Below are 23,568 nucleotides of genomic sequence, written 5' to 3'. Positions count from 1 at the left end.
GCCAAAAGTTATTTTTTTAACATATTTACAACTTTTAATTTTATTTATCTTTTCTTTTTAATTATTTTTAATTTTTAAAATATTTCCAAAAATTTTAAGATGTAACTAAATACATTATTGGATTTACTTGCAAATAACATTATTTATTATAGTATTGTAGAAAATGTCATCTCTAAAAAGTACTATAAATTTACATTTTAAAACAAATCATCTTATACAATAAGAGTTTAATATTTACATATATTAATAGTGTAAAACATATTTATTTATTATGAGTTTCAATTTTATAAAAATGGATTTTCTTGGACTGTAGCGTAAGAAGAAGAAAATTGCAAGGTTGGTTGGATTGAACGTAAAAAAGAAATAGTATTAGTAATCAGTGGCACACAGAAAAGAAAAGAGAGAGAGTCTCAATCCTTCAAGGGCAAGTCCTCGTCTTCGTCGTGTTTCTCTTCTCTGTTCTGATTCGAGATCTGCCAGCCATGTTCGTGCTCTTCAGATTCTCTCTCCTCCCTCTCTTCCTCTCTCTGGTCTTCGCTTCCGAGTCAGATCACAGGGTAAGATTTCCCCATTCCACCGCTCGATCTACTTTTCCTTCATTTTTTTTTATTAGATCTATCTTCCAATTTCGCTTTGGTTTTCTCAGCTGCGTCCTTTTTTTGTTTCCGTTCGTGTTTTAAGTTTTAGTTACATGGTTTGGTGATTTGGCTTTAGATCTCAGCTGTTTGCTCACTCGTCTCCATTAATAATGATTGACATTATCGTTTTGGATATGATTGGGTTTCAATTTCAACTCTTCCCTGGTCTGTTATTAATTCATGATTTTCGCTATATTTGGAATTCTAAGTATTCTTTCCCTTTCATTTGACTCCGTATTAAGTAAACGTGAGAAATCCGTGCCGTTGTTTGGTTGCTTTAGTCTTAGTTTTCATGCATGATTTCGACGTACAAGCTTCATAATTGTTGTTCCTCTGTCCACTCTCTGTTGTCTATTGCAAATGGTGTCCTTTTTATCTACCCCTTTTCTTCACTTCAAAATTGCAAAGCGGTGGTTTTATTTTTGTGTGTGTTTGGCTTTACTTTGAGTCATCCAAAATCACGATGAAATATCACCAACGTGATTTTAGGTAAATGTTTTCATTTTTTATTTCGTGATGAAGAATTGATCCCAGAGTCAATAATTGGTTTTAAGTTGAAGCAACTTTATGTAGCTTTTGAGTTGGATTGCAAATTTTATACTGAGTTAAACTATCTTTCTTTTAGAATAAAAGGCATCCAAACATTAGTGGTGGGTTTTGCAGTTCTAAGTCGTCTTTTGTGCTGTCTATTAGCAATCATTTGTGTATTTTGAAGGTTGAAATTATGCACATACCTATCCAATGGGAGAGTTCGGTTTGAAAACAATTTGAGTGCATAAGATAGTAGTTTTTTCCTCTCTGAACATCAGGAGCTTGGGTGTCAGAGTCTTACCTTGGCAGAAGCTTGTCAATGTTGGGTTGGACTTTGACCGGTTGTGTTTGTGTTTTGTGTCGCAGATGAGCTTCATGTTAACCTAATAAATCAATTCATGGTTATAACTTATGCGAAAATAGTATTTGGTACACTTACATTAATGTTTTTCTAAATGTCTTTAAGCATTTGTAATTTTAATCATTGTATCACTGGATTCCCCCTCATTTCCTTGAGCTAGGAGTAAAGATACGTGCTTCCTTTATTTGTAAGTAGCTTCATCTCAAAATGGCTATCTGTTTAAAACATGTATTGGATTTTATTGCAGTATCAACAAGATGACCCAGTTACCCTTTGGGTGAACAAAGTTGGTCCTTATAACAATCCACAAGAAACGTACAATTATTACAGCCTACCATTTTGCCGTCCACCTGGTAATACTGCACACAAATGGGGTGGTCTTGGTGAGGTCCTGGGTGGCAATGAGCTCATTGATAGCCAACTTGAGATAAAGTTCCTAGGTATGGAGGTTTCTTTCATCCTATTTATTTCATAAGACCTATCAGTAGACAAACTGGCTTTAACAGATTTTTTTAAATTATTTTTTTAAGGAAATGTGGAGAAGACCATATTTTGCCGTATAGAACTTGATGAAGCAAAGGTTAAACAGTTCAAGGATGCAATAGAGAATAATTACTGGTTTGAATTTTTTATGGGTATGTTGCACTGTTTCTTTCTTTCACATGTTACTTAGAGAGTTGTTAGAATGGTTGTACTTCTATGTAGTGAAGAAATTTTAGACACTGGCAACAATTTTTTTGTATTTGGGGCATTGTATAAATTTAAGGGGCTGGGCTAAAATAATATGCACCCTGAAGGATATTGCCCTTAACTCTGTCTTAGCTACCCAATCAACTGCTGTAACTTGTTGGATACAGCCTTCGAACCAATTTCATTCAGGGACACGCCACTGGAAGTGGCCAAAATTATATTTTAATTGTGAATGATATATTAAATCTTACATTCAACCTGGCAGATACCTACTGTTATATTCATGCAATTGCTTTTGAGAGTCTGATAGGGAAGGAGAGGCTCACAGCTTGGGCTTTAGATCAAGATATTGAATGCATGCTTTTACTGATTTTTCGCAATAGTCTCAGTTGAAAAGATTTATCAGAGTCCTTTAAAATTGAATAAAGGGATTTAACTTATGGATTTCTCTGTAACTGTTGTGGAATTAATGTCATGGGAATTCTTTCCCTAATTCTAAGAACAATAGACATAACCATTGTGTCATTTACATCCATAGAGAGTTATTCATGACTTGTTACAACATTTCATTATGTGGGAATATAAATTATTGATGTATAAATGATGAAATTTATATTTTTTATATATTATTCAGCGTGACACATTGACTGAATTAGAATTATGAAGCACAAGCTCTGACATGGACATCAGACACGACATGGACAAGGACATTTTGACACAGTTAATGTCTAAAATATAGGACATGGGGACACCACATACACACACAAATTGAGAGATTTTAATTAAATGAAATATGAGTAACATATAACAAAATATTTAAATTAATTGTATATTCATCTTTTTAAACCAACCTGCTATGTTTTTTCAAGTGTATTAGTTGTGTAAAGGTGATGACTTAAGTATTCAAGCCAACAAAAAGTAATTTTTGAATTGGGCACCTAATAAGAAGTGTTGGAAACGTGTTCGACACGGCAACACTTCAAATAAGATAGGTGTCCGTGCTTCATATTTAGAAACACTTGAGCCTGGAAGAGCAGTGCCCTGCTCAATTTTGATCCTTCAATAACTACAACTACAAGTCCCATCAGGCTGGGTGTTTTGTGATGTATATAGTTTTGAAGCTGAAAGAAGGATGAAGTTAAGAATTCTTTATGTGAAGTCATTGCTTAAGCATTCTTGACTGATTATAATATCCTGAAGTAAAAAATGGGTAAGGGAATCTTGGTGCGGTAGAGCTCCTCCTATCCTATGTGGGGGGGGTCTAGGGATGAATGTAGGTCTATAGTAGGCAGCTGTACTTTGCACTTGCAAAAGGCTGATTCCATGACTTGAATGTGTATTGAGAGTCCAACCTTAGCACCAAGGCTCTTTTTCAATAATATGAAGAATCATTTGTTTAAAGTTATTCATATGAAGAAACCCTCACTCACATCATTTCAACCATTTTGTTATTTGTTTTCATTTTTATTCATATGTTTTTTTATAAATTTTCCGAATAACTTACTCTTGGCATTCTTTCTTTCCATGGTTTTTCTATTTGTTGGTCATCGATGTGCTAATCACAAGTTCAGATGATCTTCCATTGTGGGGTATGCCTACAACTGCCACTTTCTCTTTATTTGATTTGATTTTGCATTTGATTGGTTGATCATTGTAGAAGGTTCTTTTATTCATGTTTAAGGGTATGTTGGCGAGTTACATCCCGATAAGAATGGTGATAATGGCAAGCATGTACTTTACACACACAAGAACATCAATGTTCAATACAATAAAGATCAGGTCAGAAGTTATTTAAGTATCTTTGCTATCTTATGCTGTTTTGGGATTCATAGAGTGCATACTTAGGTTAGGTCCATTTTTATTGCAGATCATTCATGTTAATCTAACTAATGACAACCCAAGGCCTCTGGAAGTAGGAAAACCTTTGGACATGACATATTCTGTCAAATGGTCTCCTACGAATGTCACTTTTGGACGCCGATTTGATGTATACCTGGACTATCCGTTCTTTGAGCATCAGGTGAAAATCATTGCTGCTATATTTGTATTTTAGATTGAAGAGGTGTTTATTGTTGGTTACCTGCTACGTGTTCATTCATGTGGATCCTATCTTAGCCATGTCACTGAGCGAACTTTGATCATTTTTCTTTCTGTAGATTCACTGGTTCTCCATTTTTAATTCTTTTATGATGGTCATCTTCCTTACTGGATTGGTGTCAATGATATTAATGCGAACGTTGAGAAATGACTATGCAAAGTATGCTCGGGAAGATGATGATTTGGAAACTCTGGTGAGGCTTTCTTGATGTTTGTCTGTTACTATTATTACTATTTTTTAAAATTTATGTGTGGAACATAGATTCTACTTTCCTGGAAAATTCATTGTGGTTCTGATTGTCAATTCTTGTTCAACCCCCATACATTTCCAGGAAAGAGATGTTAGTGAAGAATCTGGCTGGAAACTTGTGCATGGTGATGTTTTTCGGCCTCCTCGCAGTTTGGTTATTCTTTCAGCTATTGTTGGTACAGGTGCTCAGCTTGCATTGCTGGTTCTTCTTGTCATCTTGTTGGCTATTGTTGGGATGTTGTATGTTGGGTAAGTCCATAACCTTAAACGACTGACTGTAATATTGCTTTGAATAATGATTTTGTTAATGATAGTGTGACTGTCTACAAAATGAACTTAAATGCTATATGTGCATATTATTTTCTGCTTATACATTTCAACTATCACTGAATGTTCCATTCCTCTAGTTTTCCTATTGACTATATTTTTTTTGTCGACTTCTTCTCCCTTCATTATTATGTAAGTTTCCTTCAATGTGCAGACGAGGAGCCATAGTCACAACCTTCATTGTTTGCTATGCTCTCACATCTTTCATTTCTGGTTATGTGAGTGGGGGGATGTACTCACGTAATGGGGGTAAGATTCGCATTGATCTATGCTACATGTTCTCTTGATGTTTGTTTAGGTGCCTCTCTCTCTCTCTCTCTCTCTGAATGATTATGACTGTGCTTATCATTTTCAGGTAAAAATTGGATTAAATCCATGATCCTTACAGCATCACTGTTCCCTTTCATGTGCTTTGGAATTGGTTTTATTTTAAACACTATTGCTATATTCTATGGATCTCTAGCTGCTATTCCCTTTGGTACAATGGTTGTCGTCTTTGTTATATGGGCTTTTATCTCTTTCCCTCTAGCACTTCTTGGCACAGTTGTTGGAAGAAACTGGAGTGGTGCTCCAAATAATCCATGCCGTGTGAAGACCATTCCTCGTCCCATTCCTGAGAAAAAGTGGTACCTCACACCATCTGTAGTTTCTCTGATGGGAGGACTGCTTCCCTTTGGCAGCATATTCATCGAGATGTATTTTGTATTCACTTCCTTCTGGAATTACAAGGTGAATTAAAATGCAATTACTTTTCTGGGCAGTAAAAGTTTATTATTCTCTTCCCTTGGTTTGGTATAAAGTTTACTTCTACTTTTTTGGAGCAGAGCCAATAATTATTTTATGAGAACAATATTTCTATATAATGGTCTTTCAAGTAGTAAAGCAACTCTTTAATATTCCTGTGAATGCTGGTAAATTAAATATATGCACAGTTTCTTATGCATTTTTTCCCCTTCCACTTTGACAAACAGGTGTACTATGTCTATGGCTTCATGCTACTGGTTTTTCTGATTCTTATCATTGTTACTGTTTGTGTGACAATTGTGGGGACATACTTTTTGTTAAATGCTGAGAACTACCACTGGCAATGGACTTCTTTCTTTTCAGCTGCCTCAACAGCTGTTTACGTGTATTTGTATTCAGTATACTACTACTATGTGAAGACGAAGATGTCAGGCTTCTTCCAAACCAGCTTCTATTTTGGATACACTTTGATGTTTTGTCTTGGACTGGGAATTCTGTGTGGTAAGTCTTCAGTTTAATTGTAATCTCTGCAGAAATGGGATACCTTAGTTAAGTGCTGAATACCTTTTTTTAATATTTATATTAATGCTAGAGTGTTCTTAATCTTATCACTTGAATTGGATTAAATTTTTCTCCAAATGTGCAGGAGCTGTGGGTTATCTTGGTTCGAATTTGTTTGTGAGGAGGATCTACAGAAACATCAAGTGTGACTAAGGCTTTTGTAGGAGTCTGAGACCAGAGCACTTCCATATGTTTGTTGCTGGAGACAATAAATTTCGTAGAGGAAGCCTCTGGTCATGTGTGGGGACCAAACAATGTTTACAGGTAGTATCACAGGGTTGAGGATGAGGATGTATTTTTTCTCTATATTAGTTGATGTATTCTTTCTCTATACTAGGGAGGCCCTGAGATTTTTTCCCTGACTGTGTTTGAAAGCCTTGATTTAGAATGCAGGGATTGGTCTTTATAATTAGATAGTCAGCAAAATGTCAGACTCGTTGCTACTTTTTCATCCTTTTTTTTATAATATAAATAGGTGCCCTATTGACGGAATGATGTCTGATTCCCCTACGCGGTTTAGCTATTGTACGTAAAGGGGATGAAGTCTCGGAAATGAATTTTGTGATTCTGAATTTTGTATCAAATCTGAATATCCTTTCTAACTACTTCCTGCTCATCTTTCCTGAGTTTTAAATCATTAACGTGTTTTCTTTTTGCTCTTCAGTTTCGCCTTATAATGTGTTTTTAGGCTGTAAAAATTTGTCTCCGTGTCTGGGTGTAACGCTATACACGATTTTAGCCAAGACAAGGGGGTAGATACACAGTTTGTTCTGGTGCATAGTCGGTTTCTTAACCCATGCTGTTTCATTTCTGATGCTTCTGGAGGTTTTCGTAGAACATGGGATCTAAAATGCGGCACTGCAAGGATAAACATTCAAAGTATGTTTGGGGTGAGCAATAAAACAAATATTTTTGAATGAAATTGATTTTATAAAATTAATTTGTGTTTAGATGTTTTTTTATTTAAAAAAAACAGTAATTTATCAGTAAAATTTGGTATAACTTATTTTATCTAACACAAGTTATTTGAAGTTGTTTTAACTTGATTTCTTGACACGAAATCATGTGAATATATATACTGAAGGCTAGGTTAGATTTTTTAGTTTGAATTTGCATGATTTAACGAGAATATAAGAACACTCAATTTTGGACGTAGTCTTGTAGAGAGAAGCATTTTAAGACAAGTATTTTGGCAAGACTAAAGTACTAAAGCTAAACAATTTTTTTCACAATGCAATTTTATACTTGGCACACTAGTAGTTCAGTCGTGATATCATTGCCAATATTGGAAGCTGGATTTTGTGGCTAATTTCTTCCCTCGTAATATTCCGTGTATGGTTATCATATCATCAAGTGTGTTAGAGAATATTCCTAACATTTGTGATAAAGCCATATGAAAATAATCATTAAATAAAGAATAACATGTGCGGTGGGGATAGTGCCAGCTACCATGGTGAACAATCTGTGGTGATAATAGAGATAGATAGATTGAGGCATAGAACAATGCACGTAGCAGATATGTTGTTGTAAGCACATCAATAGCACACTATTTCCACAAGCTGTTATTGTTATCTATCACAAGAACAAGCAGCATTAGCAACCAAGCAAGAGAATGGCGACGACAGCAGCCTTGTGCGGCACTATGATGAGCAGCTCCTTCCTGAGGAGAAAAGCAGTGGTCACAAGCCTGAAGGCATTCCCCAATGCTAACGCAGTGTTTGGTGTAAAGGGTGGACGTGGAGGTGGTGTGACTGCCATGGCTAGCTTCAAGGTGAAGCTGATAACCCCAGAGGGAGAGAAAGAATTTGAATGCCCAGATGATGTATACATTCTTGACCAGGCAGAGGAGGAAGGGCTTGAGCTTCCCTACTCATGCAGGGCTGGTTCTTGCTCTGTGTGTGCTGGCAAAGTTGTATCTGGCAAAGTTGACAATTCAGATGCCACCTTCCTTGAGGATGAACAATTAGAAGCAGGATTTACTCTCACCTGTGTTGCTTACCCCACCTCAGACGTTGTCATTGAAACCCACAAGGAGGAAGACCTCTCTGCTGCTTAACTTTCTTCCTTTCTCACCAACATATTATGCATTCATGAGCATTCATTACTTCCACCTGTAGTAGCAACTGAACTTCATTGTTGTATTGTAACTCTAATAATCTTTCCTTACTGGTTTTGCACACAATGGTTCAATAACAACTCTCATTTTCCTTGATACTATAAATGTGGTATACCCTTTCAGTCATTCTAACTTGCATCTTACCTGCGTTCTTATGGGGCTTCTTATTTGCGTTCTTAACATGTTATAGAAGATAATGTTAATGCTAGGAGACAAATTGTATGGCCAATTTTTTTTTAACCTTCATATCACTTAAAAAAGAGAGATTATATCTAGTTGTATCCGCAGTACAGGTTCTTCATTCTCAATTACTTATCTGTCTATTCTTCAGAGCATTTACAAATGATTTGTACATCCTATGCCATTAAGTTCCAACTGGTTCTGAAGTAAAATTTCAAATATGAAACATAAATGGATGATGCTTTCTGAAACAAATCAAGAAGAGTGTTAGCTTTTGTTTCCTCTCCTTCACCATTGAAGGACGGTTGCGGGGGAGAGTGATTGGAAGATTAATTTACTATGGTAATTCTGCCGTGGATAAGTAAATGTATCAATATGTGATTGGAAGATTAATTTACTTGTCTCGCAAATATTGCATTCGATGTAGTTTGGTCAGCCAATTTGCGAATTGTTCAATAGTAGTCCACTCATAGTCATAGGTTACTTATAGAATTTTGAAATTAAGAATCGGGAAATAGAATTTTATATAAAACAAATGGGGACATAATTTTTAAAGCTTACCCTATAGAAAACTTAATAATAACTTGGAGAAGTATAAAACAACATGAAACTTTTTCAAACGTGTATTCAAACGTGCTTGATTTTTTTTTTCTCAATACAATTTTATAAGTCGCTAATACTACTTTTTTATAGCAAACGTTGTTAATTGTTATTTTTTTATTAGTGGAAATTTTATAATCCCTCAGTAATGAAAACCTAAGTAGTGAAGCATCTAATCTAATAATAGATATAAAAGAGTAGGTAGGTGATTTTACAAAATTGAACTAACTAAAAAATTGACTATATAAATAGATATAAAAGAGTAGGTCACTTATTTTATTAAATTGGACTAGCTAAAAAATTGACACATGTCTACTTTTGGGGGCAAAATAATCTAAAGAGTGAGTGAGGGAAGAAAATGTGTGTCATAAGTCTCAAATGAGAAGGAGAGATTTTAAACTAAAACTCATGTAAATTTTATTTAAATACAAATTATGTTGTTGTTAAGGTATTTATAATTTATGAAATGTTACTCGATCTTTTTAAATAAGTTTTTAAATTTAAATTTTGTATATGAAAAAAATATAATTAAAAAAATCCATAAAAAATAATCAATCAATAATAAAAATTAATCATTAATAAAATTAATATCTGTACAAATATGACGAGCACCAAAAAAATGTATTATTTGGATTGATTCTTGCCTGATAAAATATATATAAAAGTTTAAAATAGACCTTCTATATTATTTACGCGTGGCTTGAATAGAGACAAAATGAAAAAAAGAAAGAATAACAGCAAAAATATATGGGACAGCTGGCATACCACGTACTGTTAGCACTATGCTTTTTAATCTAAACATAATATGTATAAAAGAGTAGGCCAGTGATTTTACGAAATTGGACTAGCTAAAAAATTGACACATGTCCACTTTTGGGGGCAAAATAGTCTAAAGAGTGAGTGAGGGAAGAGAATGTGAAGAAGACGTGTCCGTAAGTCTCAGTCTCAAATGAGGAGGGGAGGATGGGTGGACCATGCAGACAAAAAGGGAAGGAAGAAGATAGTGCCATGATTTATATAAAGTATTTTTTTAAAACTAAAACTCACGTAAATTTTATTTAAATACAAATTATGTTGTTGTTAAGGTATCTATAATTTATGGAATGTTACTCGATCTTCTTAAATAAGTTTTTAAATTTAAATTTTGTATATGAAAAAAATAATTAAAAAATATAGTAGTAGCATTTTCAAATTTATAATCCTTCTATCACCAATACTAATATAGAGTCACATAAGTGTTATTCTAATGCAGTTGTTTATGTTGGCTTTAAAATTAGGCAAGTTGAAAACATCACTAAAATAAATGAATTCGTGTAGAGTTCATATAGAAATTGTGTACATAAACAACTACAAAAAAAAAGAGCCTGCTTAAATATATATATATATATAAACATGTTTCCAAATGAAAATATGAGTTATTATACGAGTGAAAAGATAAAATAAAACCCATTAAAATTTAAACTAGATTTTAGTATTAGAGTTACAATTGAAGAGTGTTTTTAAATCCTACATGGTATCAAAGAGTTATTTTTCTTGTTGACAGAGTAAAAAGGAGTAAATAATACTCTGATTAAATTGGGTAATATTCGAGTAATTCGATTCTTAACGAAAATATTTTTTTCCTCAAATTTTATTTAATTTTCAATCAAATTTCATATTAGATAAAATTCATTTTATCTTTATGAACAGGTGGTTAAAAAAAAAAAAAAAACTCTGATTAAATGGCATTCATAAAGTATATCTGCAACTTGTGCGTGAGCTGTGAGGATAGTGTCAGGTAGATAGCCAATAGTACTCTGAGTTGAAAATAGAGAGAGATAGATATTGGCACGGGGCAGATAGGGTTAGATGTGAGTTTAATTAAGCACACTATTTCCACCCACACCACAAGCTCCTTATCGTGTTTGCATTGCAGAGAGAGAGAGAATGGCGACCACACCCGGTTTGTGTGGCAGTGTGTTGTTGAGCACCTCGTTCCTGAGGAAGCAGGCAATGGCATCAGTGAACATGAGAATGCTGAAGGCTAATGCTGGTGTTTTTGGCTTAAAGGGAGGGCGTGGAGGGCGTGTGAGTGCGATGGCAAGTTACAATGTGAAGCTGATAACCCCAGAAGGAGAACAAGAATTTGAATGCCCAGATGATGTTTTCATTCTTGAAAAGGCTGAGGAATTTGGCATTGACCTTCCCTACTCATGCAAGGCTGGTGCTTGCTCTTCCTGTGCCGGCAAAGTTGTTTCTGGCAAAGTCGACCAATCTGATGGTAGTTACCTTGATGATACCCAAATCGGTAACGGATTTGTTCTCACCTGTGTTGCTTATCCCACCTCAGATGTTGTTATTCAGACCCACCAGGAGGATGAGCTATTCTAGTTCTATATCTCATGTCTCTTTCTATCTTGCATTTTCATTTATATGCTTGTTTATCATATCACCAACTTCAACTGTAGTACCTACGTACCATGTCATCTTCATTCTTGAATAACAATATCCTTAATTTATTTCCTCTTTCGTGTGGCTTGCATTTGCATATATAACCAAAATTCTTCCGATCCGTCAATCTTACATTGCATACGTTCTTAACTTTGTTTAACCGATGATGGATTTTTTTATCGGTGTTCTTAACTTGGACTAGAAGATCCATGCTTGGAGAAAGTACACAAATTGTACATGGAAAATTTTTTTAACCTGAACTAGAGATGATATCTAATTGTATCTGAAAAAAGGTTGATATATTCTTCATTCTCGACTACTTATGTGTGTGTCTATGCTCTCTGAAGTCTGAACTCCAACTGGTTCTGAAGTAATAAAACATCCTGAAACAAATCAAGAAGACTGTTAGCTTTTGCTTCCTCTCCTTGGAGAAATGAAGACATTGGAGAAGAACAAAACATTCATTCGAGTTGATTTCTTTGCCAAAACAAAAGGAAAGAAATTGATTGGTTGCAAATGAATATATGTAGTATAGTAAAATATATAAGGCAAGTAGGAGGGACAAGGTGAGGTTGGTTGCTAAGGGTTTCCTTGAAACCTATGAGATTGATTACTTAGAGACCTTAAACATATGGGATGGATTACTTAGAGATATTCGCTCTGGTTGTAAAGATGAAAACAATTCGGGCAATGTTATCTCTTCCTGCAATTTATGCTTTCTAATTACATGGAAGCTTAAGGAGGAAATTATAGAGGTCTCATGCTATGAAGTTGCTGCCAGCTTTATTAATTTGCAAGTTGAAATAATTCTCCGAATATGTATGGTTTGAGAGATTTAATTACCAAGATCGTGACACCTTTAGGATACAAACAAGGCCACGGAGACCACACTTTATTCATTAAAAAAACACCCGTCTTAAGGAGAGTGACTACGTTGTTAGGATATATTGTTTGTGGGGCTAGGATATATTTCTAAGGATTATAAGCATTCACAAATTATAAAAAATTGTTACAAATTATAGAAAAATCCTCACAAATTCTTTTTTTTCCTCATAATTTATAATGATTTTTAATCTACAAATAATTTTTAATGTTAGGACATATTAAAATTTTTTTAGAAATAAAATTCAAATATTTTTTAATTTTATTATAAAAAACATATTTTAGCATAATTTCTATGTAACTAAAAAAAAATTCACTAAAAACCAATCAAAAAATAAGTTAAATTCTTACATTGTAAAAAAGATTCAGTAAATAGTTCATAAAGTATAACGTACGTGTGGTGACTGGTGAGGAACTGAGGATAGTACGTAGCCACCAGAATCGTGAATAATCTGCCGTGCGAATAGAGAGACGGATTTACTGAAAAGGAAAGAGGCAGATAGATTGAAGCATAAGATAATGGCACGTGGCAGATAGGGTTGCATGTCGCTGCTCACTCATTATAATGAAGCATGCAAGCTCCTCGTTGTTATCTATTTATCTATCTATCAACCAGAAGAAGAAGAAGAAGAAGAAGCAAGAGAGAGAGAGGAGAGAATATGGCGACCACAGGCGCTTTGTGTGGCACTATGTTGAACACCTCCTTCCTGAAGAGGCAGGCATCAGTGAACATGACAAGCTTCAAGGCTAACGCTGCTGTCTTTGGTGTAAAAGGAGGACGAGGAGGTCGTGTGAGGGCCATGGCAACTTACAAGGTGAAGCTGATAACTCCAGAGGGAGAGCAAGAATTTGAATGCCCAGATGATATATACATTCTTGATCAGGCAGAGGAAAATGGCATTGATCTTCCCTACTCATGCAGGGCTGGTTCTTGCTCTGCATGTGCTGCCAAAGTTGTGAGTGGCAAACTGGACCAGTCAGATGGTAGCTTCCTTGATGACGACCAAATTGATGCAGGATTTGTTCTCACCTGCGTTGCTTACCCCACCTCAGATATTGTCATTGAGACTCACAGGGAGGAAGAGCTCACTGCTTAAATAAGAACTTTCATCTTTACTTTAAATGACAACATATGTTTGTTGCATTTTTGCTTTGTAAAATCTATTGAACTAAATAATTTTTGTCAGTGAGTCTAAAGCTTGAGCTTTAGTAGTCTTATCCTTGGACTGTCTCTGACACTTTCTTCCTTTCCCCCCCCCCCCCCCCCCACCCCATCATGTCTGTTGCGTTTAATTTTGTGTACGTTGTGCTATTTTCTCAGGATATATAATATATATGCTTGTTTATCATGAGCAACTTTTTATGCATCCATTAGCAACTGAACTTCATTGTTGTATTGAAACTATAATAATCTTTTCCTTACTGTTTTTGCACACAACGGTTCAATAACAACTCTCATTTTCCTTGTTATATGTACAACATACAAGAAAAATGTTTTGTGCTTTGTGCATGGATTTTCTTTCTTCTGTGGCCATACCCTGCCATTGTTAACGATGCTAATTAGCCTGCATCTTTCCCGCGTTCTTAACTGTATACTATAACTGATAATGGCTTCTTATCAGTGTTCTTAACTTCTACAAGCTGATGGTACGTGGCTTCTTATTTCTGTTCTTAACTTGCTATAGAATATGATGATAATGCGGAGGATTAGAATTCCAAAATGCGAGATAAATTGTATGGCCAAAATTTCTTAACCTTTATATCACTTAAAAGAGGGAAAGAGATGATATATCTAATTGTATCTGCGGTACAATGAGGCTTCTTCATTCTCGACTACTTATGTGTCTATGCTTGAGAGCATTTAAGAATGATTTGTACATCTATGCTCTATGAAGTTCCAACTAGTTCTGAAGTTATATGAAACATTAATTGATCATGTTTTCTGAAACAAATCAAGAAGAGTGATAGCTTTTGCTTCCTCTCCATTCACCATTGTGGGATGGTTGTGGGGAATTAGTATATACAGATTCAGACAAATACTCAGCCACCTTGGTTGAATTTTTTGGGTTGCTAGAAGTCTCAAATTAAGTTCAGCTGGTCTACAGTCACTGTTATCTGATTCAAAGACTCTAAGTACGAGCTTCGAATTAGAGTGCCGGATAATACTGTTATTTCATCCCTCTCATCAATTGTTGATTCGAGGGAACATACTGATCTTGTTGTGTGTGAATGCAACGAATCATGCTTAGACTTGTGTTTTACTCTTTTACACCAACTATGCAGGGACTTTCTGACACTCTCCACTACTAAGGCCTTCTTACATCGAGATCCCATCTGGAGTGAGTCATCAAAACCGGATCAAATAAAATTTCTGCTATCACTTTTCTGTTGAAACACATACAAAATATGTACTATACATATTTTATTTAATAACTTAACAGAGAGAGTTAAGCCAACCTGTGAAACTATTACATTCAGGGGCACTGTCATATAGCTACACCAGAACTGAACAAGAGCACTGCAAGTTAAAAAAAAAAAAAAAAGAGAGTCCCTGTAGATTGAAGTGTTGGAGAATCTGGAAAATTAGTCAAGAAACTAAAACAAAGCATTCTTGAAAGAGAGGTGAAACCAACCCATGCCAACCGTGTGATGATCATGTAATGGTTTCTCATGAAGCACGATCGTTCTTGGAATCCCCACTAGACAAACAAAATTAAGAAAATTCATCTAATATAAGCATGTCATATACAAGCCACTGATACCATCTTGAAAAATTGAATTCTTACCAATGTCCAAATAAATGTTGCCATTTCAAAGGCATTCTGCATGAACAGAAGAGAAAATAAGAACAAAGAACACAATCATGCAGCATCACCCGACTACAAATAAAGTGTTATCATTTTGTACCTGAAATATGACATTGTATCACCTGTAACAGTATATCCGGTTTTTTGAACCAAAAAAGATCATTACGTGGCTTTACTTGTGTGCTAGCAGATGGACCTGTCTGCTCCATAATTTCAAGTGCTAAAGTGGATACAAAATGTTGAAGTTTTGTCCCTATCAACATGACAAGCTTTTACGTGTAGAGAAATCAGACCTTAAGGAAAATAACTTTCAATGGACTGTTTCATTTTGATTTGTTGAAATATCAAATTAGAATATACATACAATTGCAGGGATAAATGATAGCCAGAAGTATATATTCAGACCTGCAAATTTAGAAACTTAAATATCGAGGAAGTTAAGCAAAAACACTAACTATATACAAAACTTCAATTCTGAAGAGAAGTTACCATGGATGTTCACGAAGATGCAGACTATGGCATAAATCCAAAGCGGCCAGCTGCAAAATTGAAATAAAGAAAAAAGGTTATTCAGCTCTAAGTTTTTTCATTGTTTTTTTTTTAATAAACCTTTGATTAGAAAAAAAAACATTGGTATTTTCTACAATAACTCTGGAGTTTCTCACAGGAAACATTATTTCTATTCACTCCATTCCCTATGTTAATCACGAGCATTTTATGTTAAGTAAGCAATTTACTGTTAATAACTTGCATGGGTTAGCAACACGCCAGTTAAAAGGAGAAACCCATTTCAAAAGGGTTCATACCTTATTCCTAGAATGCCATGAAATTCATCTTCCATGCTTCGAACCATATATTGATGGAAATTATAAGAACGGCAATTTGTGTTCCTTTAAATTTACAAAGCAGAGAACAATTAGAGAAGTGGTGTGGAATAAAGCTGGTAAGGAAGATGACAAGCAAGTTAATCCTTACATTCTTATTGTATGAAGATCTTTTACGTGAAGAATGACATGATTTTTTTTTATTTGTGAATGAAAAATTACAGCTCGGTCCACCACGTTTAATATTTAGAAGGTTTCTTCAATATAGAAGAATTTAAAGATTAGGCCATCAGGGAATAATAATGGACAAACAAATCCCCAGGCATGCATTATTTTATCCTAAATCCCTCAGCAAATAAAAAACTTACAGTGATGAAACCTAAGCGGAGTGCAAGGTAATCTGATTTTTGTATAGAGCTTCTAAATTGCCGCACAAAACAGAGCTGGCAAGGTCAGATCACAAATTTTAATACATCATTCAGACATTCAAAACAAGAACAAGGTTAATACTTAGCAAAATTAGAATCAAGGAGAAAAGTCGCTAAAATAATTTCCAATCCATGAATATTTCCTTATCTTGTCATACATTTGGAATTGTTACTATTTAAACCGAAAGGTGTTTAGATAGTTCAATTGCTAGCAGAATGATCTATCAAAATTGTCATCTCAGTAAAAATAAGCACACCAACAATTAAGGATGTTCTATTTGTGTTGATATATATATTACCATCCAGTTTAGGATTGGACTCCTGCTCCATGGATGAGAAGTGTGATGGAAAACAAATGTTGTCTGCCGCCTCATCACCTTGATTTTCTTTCCTGTTGAACAACAGTTAGTAAAAGTATAGGCCATATTATTGATTTGTGATACATGATGCATAAGTTATTACTTGAGAAACAAGCAAAAACACCAAGCTTGGAGGGTTTTCCCCTCAATCATTTGTTTATACATTGACAAGATTCCCAAAGGCGTTGTTCAATACAGTACCATTCTATGGTATTTACCTTGCAAGTTTCCACCGGTTGCCATTGCAGCCTGATTTCCCCATCTGCGCCAACTATAGATCTACAAACACATGCAACAAAGAGAAAATAAATCCCCGCTTGCTTAGCAAAAAGAGGCATGCAAGCAAATTGCTGTATTGTGTCAAGTAAAATATTTCATAAATTAATCTCAGGTGCTCTATCACAGGATATGAACCAGATAACCAAACATAGAAAACAGCAGCAACTAAGACAACTCCAAGTGATTGGAACAAAGATCCCTTATAAGGAAAATCACTTTCGTTGTCCTACTCTGTAGTACACTAGCAAAGGCTCAAACAAAGACACTGTTTATCCATGGTCATTACTGGTTTATAAGAACATTGACACCTTTAATAATTGTCAATATTCCTGTACTGAAGTTTCTATAAAACACGTCAAGGGTTTATAAATGTGCCAAGGAGAAATGATGTACATAATCCTATAGTAAGGTGGAAATTATGATGACTGACCTTGCTCATTGCTAAACCAACAGCCAGACAACTATACAGAACATGAGTGATCCCGAGAACAAATAAGAACCGGTGCAGCTGCTCAAGACCCTCATACGAAACAAATGGTTCATGGCCCTGCATTCATTTATTAAAATTTTCAGAAGGGTGATTTGTAGTATTGCAAAGAATATTTGATCTCAGTTTGTTCAACAGAAGATAATGCCCTGAAGTTTGTTTACCTTGTATTTTTTCAATCTTAAACTAATTTTTTTAAAATGAATTTCTTGTGAAGGCAGAAATCACTTTGTATCAAAATGGTACTCTATCAATATCACCACTGTCATTCAGTAACAGGAGAAACCAGTCCATTACTGGCTAACATCATGAAAGTGGATATAATCACTGGCTGCAATGAACAAAGCAATTAAAGAATCTTACCTCTCCACATTGGTTGAATGGTCCACTATTAGTTTCATGAGGGGAAGAAGAGGAGCTTTGTTGCATGATATTCTCATTGATGGGTTAAAGTGGAATGTTAAGTTCCTTTATGTTGTTTAAAGTTAATGTCCTTTGATTTCACCACATAAATGCAAGCTAGATGGGATCCAGGAAATGGGAGATTGAACCTTAACTCACGCATTGCACCCACTGATTCAATCACTTATTTTGATACATAAAATAAAAAATGAGAATTTATTGTTTTGAAAATAAAAATAATTGTAAGTTTCCAGCTAAAATCCAAACACACTAACAAATAATTGACATGCTTTACTTAACTCTATAACAATACGATGATATTTATTCTATGAATAATGTTTTGTTGATGTCATTTTTTTTTACACAATTTTAGTTTTCTTATTTTTTAAAATCTGTAATTTTTATCTCTTATTTTAAAATAAAAATATTTAATCTCCTTAAATTTAAAATTCATAATTTTAGTTCATGGTTAAGAGATTAAACAAAATTACATGATATGTCATTAAATTTAAGTCACATTAATTTTATTTCTTCTCAATCAATGCTTTTTAAATTAATAGAAGAATAAAATTATAGATTTTACAGATAATTAAATAATTATTCCTATTTTAAAATAAAAAAACTAAAATTATCAATTTTGTAAAATATAAAGATTAAATGTTTCTATTTTAAAATATATAAAAAAATTAAAATTATGAATTTTGAAGAATAAAAAAAACAAAATTACTTTTAAGTTTTTTTTCTCCCTTTCAAGGACACCGAAAGTTAGTGTACATCATTGGAGAAAAAAACAATAAAAAAGTAATAATGCGAGAGCTGATCATGTAACAGAAAGAGATAAAAAGATGTTAAATGAATTTTTATATTACCGAGGTGTTTATGTATTTATTGGCTTAATTTGATGATTGTTAGTATTTTACAATTATTTAAATTTATATTTGATTAAATATATCGTGGAGGAGACATTTTAGTTTTTATATACCATAGTTTTATTTTAATCCTTTAATTTTTACATTTGAGTTAATTTAATTCTTTAACTTTTAAATTGAATTTTATAACCGTCCTAAAATATAAAACATTAAAGGCATTATTTTCAAAATGACGAAAGAACCAAATCAAACTAAATTTGAAAGCTAAAAGATCAAATTATCTTTTTTTTTAAACGATAAAGAACTAAATTAAATCCAAACAATGAGATAAAAGCCTAAGGTATAACCTAATCTTTATTAAATTATATAAAATTATTCATGACTTAGTGACTTTATAGCAAAATGCACGAAAATTTGAAAATAGGAGACAGAAAGTATGATTTAATTCGTTTGTCATGCAAGCAGTTCATGTTAGTGTCATGTATCAATCGTGGACAAAATGCGGGAAAAAAAATTAAAAGATAAAATTCATAAAATTATAAAAAACAAAATTTGAAAAAAAAATATATCCGTAGAATAAAAGATAATGTCATGAGATTTATAATAACTCATACATCATATTTATTTAATTAAGCTAAATTTCTTTACATAAAAAGTTTGAAATTAAGTCTTATATATAAAAGATTTAGTGAATTAAATTAATAAAGCTTTTATGACTATATCAAGATTCAAACAAAGGATATTTTGTCTTGAGTTCTCATTTCAAATCATCTTATCATTTGAGATATCGACAAATTAATAGAGTATTGATATGTGAATATTATTAGTTGGTATTGGAGAATAATTCCCCCTTGTCCCATTTCATTCCACTGAAGGTGATTATATACCTATACAACATAACTTCTTTCCTGATTTAGGTGAAACCAATTCACATATTCTAGCCTAAGACTTGGCATAGTATCACGCTAATTATGGATAATATCAAGCTAATTATTACAATGAATATGGACAATATACATATAGTCTAATACACCCCTTCAGTCGAAGCAGGAGGAGGATGGATGTTGAGGCTGGAACGAAAATCATCGAACAACGGTTTTGGAAGGCCTTTAGTAAAGATGTCTGCATATTGGTATCGTGTAGGCATGTGCAGAACATGAACTTGACCAAGTGCAACTTTTTCTCGAACGAAGTGAATATCCATCTTGATATGTTTGGTACGTTGATGATTCACGGGGTTTCCCGAGAGGTATATGGCACTTATGTTGTCACAATAGACCACAGTTGCTTTTGAAATGGGGCAGTGAAGTTTGAGTAGCAGGTTTAGAAGCCAGCAGGACTCAGCGACGACATTGGCAACACCGCGATACTCGGCCTCTACGCTAGAGCGGGATAATGTTGTCTGTCGTTTGGCGGACCAGGAGATGAGATTGTCACCCAAGTATACACAGTAGCCCGAAGTAGATCAATGGGTATAAGGACAGTCGCCCCAATCGGCGTCACTATAAGCACTCAGGTTGGTGACAGTATAAGGTGAGAGATGTAGGCCGAATTCTTTTGTCCCTTGAATGTATCGTATAATGCGTTTTAGGTCTGCAAAATGCGATGTTCATGGATCATGCATATAGAGACAAATTTGTTGAACTGCGTAGGAGATGTCTGGCCTTGTAAATATAAGATATTGGAGAGCACCGCCAAGTGAACGGTAGAGTATTGGATCATCAAATTTTTCACCAGAAGTTGCGTTTAACTTGGATTTGGTATCCACTGGTGTGAGTGTCGGTTTACAATTTACCATTTTAGCACAAGAGATTATGTCTTCGACATACTTGGATTGATGCAAGAATAACCCACCAGAATGACGTGTAGCCGACACTCCTAGGAAGTAATTCAAAGGGCCCAGGTCCGTCATGGAGAATTCAGACCGAAGAGCAGCAATAATGGTGTCACGAAGAGAGTGTGAGGATGTAGTAAGAATAATATCATCAACATAGAGAAGAATATATGATGTGTCGTCACCATGAGTATAGATAAACAGAGAGTGGTCGGTCTTGCTATTAACAAATCTGATGGTGGAGAGAAAAGATGCAAACCGTTGGTACCATGCTCTTGGGGCTTGTTTAAGGCCATATAGGGATTTCTTTAGAAGACAGACATGATCCGGATGATTTCAATCACGAAATCTAGGAGGCTGATGCATGTAGACGGTTTCAGAAAGGTGCCCATAGAGAAAAGCATTCTTTACATCAAGTTGATGAATGGTCCAATTCTTTGACACGACAATGCTTAGTACCACACAAATAGTAGCTGGTTTTACCACTGGACTGAAAGTCTCGTCACAGTCCATACCCACCTGTTAAGACCTGCCATTGACAACAAGATGAGCCTTATATCGCTCCAAATCACTGTTAGATTTATATTTGTGTTTAAATAGCCAAATACACCCAGTAATATTAACATCAGAAGGACGGGGAACCAAGACCCAAGTCTTATTTTTAATAAGAGCATCAAATTCGTCGATCATGGCCTGTTTCCAATTCTTATCATGGAGTGCGGATATTGGGCTTTTGGGAATTGGTGAGACTGAGGTGGTAACGGAGAGGTCAAAAATGGCTTTGGGTTTGTGAATGCCATGTTGTGCTCGTGTTCTCATTGGGGGAGAGGGAACAGGTGATGCGGCCACAGTTTGATGTGTGGGTTCGGGTGTGGTTACTTGTTGAGCCATAGGAGAAGTAGTGGGTGATGTAGTAGGTGAAGTAGGAGGTGGTATTGTTTAGTCGTTAGATGCAAGCGGAGAGTTGATAATGTGTGTCATATACGGGGATGGGTCACTGTCTAAAAAGGAGTAAGAAGAGGCTGGTGTAGGGGGGTTATGTGATAAGGGAAAGATTGATTCATTGAAGGTTACATGACGGGCCGTGATAATCTTACGTGAGGATATGTCGAGACAGAGGAAGCCACGTTGATGCGACGGGTAGCCGAGGAAGACACAGGGAGTGGAGCGTGCATCAAGTTTATGAGTTGTCGATGACAGGAGGTGGGGATAGCATAGACAACCAAAGGTTTTTAGTGAATTGTAATCCGGATAATGGAGGTAGAGGGAAGAAGTGGGAGACACAAATTTGTTTGACTTACTGGGAAGGATATTGTGTAAAAAGGTTGCCATAGAGAGGGCGTAGTGCCATTGTGAAGGGGGGATGTTGGCGTAAAGCAAGAGGGTTCTAATCATGTTGTTGAGTGTTCTAATTTTACGTTCGGCTTTTCCATTTTGTGGGGAGGTGTGAGGACAGGAAAATCTAAACGTCATGTCGTGTTTTTTGAAAAATTCGTGAAATGGTGAATTATCGTACTCACGACCGTTGTCGCATTGAAGATTTTTAATAGGGCAATTAAATTGGGTTGTAATGAACGTGTGAAACTTAGTGAAAATATTAAAAACTTCCAACTTGTGCTTGATGGGAAAAGTCCAAAGAAAGTTAGTAAAATCGTCAAGAAATAACACATAAAAACGATGACCCATAACGCTAACAACCGGTGAGGTCCATAAATCACTGTGGACGATATCAAATGGGTAACATGTAGAAGAAGTAGATAAAGAAAAGGGTAATTTTGTATGTTTACCCAACTGACATGAATGACAAAAATGTTTAGAAACCGAACGACATGAAATAAAGTTATTATTACGAAGAACACTAAAAATGGCTGGACCCGGGTGGCCCAAGCGGTTGTGCCAAGTAGAAGCGGAAATGGTAGTGAGAGCGTGAGGTTCTGAGCTCTCGGTTTGGTGCGTGGGTAGGAGAGGGTAGAGCTCGCCCAAACTATTATGCCTCATAAGTGGCTTCCTCGTCTGCATATCCTTCATAGTAAATCCTAAATGGTCAAATTCAACAGATACGTTATTATCAGAAGTGAATTTCCTAACTAAAACAAGGTTTTTAATAATATGTGGGGCATGGAGAACATTTTTTAACAGTAAGGGCGACGAGGGAGGTTGAAGTTGTTTCACTCCACAACCAAGAATTGGAATTTCATTACCATTTCCAACGATAATTTTATTATTGGTGCTCAAATTAAAATAAGAAGAGAAGGTACTTGTATTCGACGTCATATGGGAGGATGCCCCTGTATCCATATACCAATTATCGTCAGGCTGCTGAAGAGACATGGTCTGCATAGTGGCTGCGATGTCAATGGGTACAAGTGCCCCTTGCGGTGCACCAAGAGTCTGATTTTGGGCAAGAAAAACGTGTGGTATTGGTCCCAAAACAACAACACCACGACCAGTAGCAGAGGGAACCCAGCCCGTGGTAGGGTATGAACATGGTGGTGGGTTCCAAGATGGCTGTTGTGGCCAAGAGGGAGGCGTAAAAGGAACCCATGTCCAAGAAGCAGGCTGATTTCCTTGTTAATTATTTGTGCCAGAGTTATTTTTGTTATTGTCAGAGGAATTCTTGTAAGAGTTACCTTTGTTATTATTATTGCCCTTGCCACGATATTGCTTTCCACGACCGTCGGTGTTGCGGTTGTTGGAGCAAGAAGGTGCAGCATCAGGAGACCAATTTGGAGCGGCAGAAGAAACATCAGATTGTGTGTGGAGGAGGGCAGACTCGGCACCAGTGTTCTTATTGCGACGGGTTTCCTCAAGTGTGAGCATAGATCTCGCTTTGTAAAATGATGGCAGCGGATCTAATTGTTGAATGATGGTG

The 23,568-nt window shown here is 35.3% G+C and overlaps 4 protein-coding genes and 1 pseudogene across 4 annotated transcripts; 4 read left to right on the top strand and 1 right to left on the bottom strand.

Moving 5' to 3' along the window:
* Positions 1-409: 409 nt before the first annotated feature.
* On the top strand, positions 410-6,815 carry LOC114380334 (transmembrane 9 superfamily member 1). The gene is made up of 12 exons (XM_028339337.1): positions 410-557; positions 1,778-1,970; positions 2,061-2,165; positions 3,792-3,809; positions 3,902-3,999; positions 4,088-4,240; positions 4,377-4,511; positions 4,650-4,816; positions 5,049-5,143; positions 5,250-5,623; positions 5,866-6,139; positions 6,285-6,815. Exons 1-12 carry the CDS (start codon positions 483-485, stop codon positions 6,350-6,352), a joined length of 1,755 nt encoding a protein of 584 aa, XP_028195138.1. The 5' UTR covers positions 410-482; the 3' UTR covers positions 6,353-6,815.
* Positions 6,816-7,709: 894 nt separating this feature from the next.
* LOC114380335 (ferredoxin-A-like) lies at positions 7,710-8,441 on the top strand. The gene has a single exon (XM_028339338.1). It carries the CDS (start codon positions 7,812-7,814, stop codon positions 8,253-8,255), a length of 444 nt encoding a protein of 147 aa, XP_028195139.1. The 5' UTR covers positions 7,710-7,811; the 3' UTR covers positions 8,256-8,441.
* A 2,407-nt stretch (positions 8,442-10,848) lies between these two features.
* On the top strand, positions 10,849-11,600 carry LOC114378440 (ferredoxin-like). The gene has a single exon (XM_028337032.1). It carries the CDS (start codon positions 11,022-11,024, stop codon positions 11,463-11,465), a length of 444 nt encoding a protein of 147 aa, XP_028192833.1. The 5' UTR covers positions 10,849-11,021; the 3' UTR covers positions 11,466-11,600.
* Positions 11,601-12,997: 1,397 nt separating this feature from the next.
* Positions 12,998-13,763, top strand: LOC114378442 (ferredoxin-A-like). Its single transcript, XM_028337034.1, has one exon. The coding sequence runs from the start codon at positions 13,067-13,069 to the stop codon at positions 13,502-13,504; it is 438 nt and encodes a 145-aa protein (XP_028192835.1). The 5' UTR covers positions 12,998-13,066; the 3' UTR covers positions 13,505-13,763.
* Positions 13,764-14,154: 391 nt separating this feature from the next.
* LOC114378444 lies at positions 14,155-18,054 on the bottom strand (annotated as a pseudogene).
* Between the last annotated feature and the right edge of the window lie 5,514 nt (positions 18,055-23,568).

Source organism: Glycine soja, chromosome 12, assembly GCF_004193775.1.
Source record: "Glycine soja cultivar W05 chromosome 12, ASM419377v2, whole genome shotgun sequence".
Lineage (NCBI taxonomy): Eukaryota > Viridiplantae > Streptophyta > Magnoliopsida > Fabales > Fabaceae > Glycine > Glycine soja.
The sequence above is the reverse complement of the archived record's forward strand: the minus strand, read 5'-3'. Positions and strand labels throughout refer to the sequence as shown.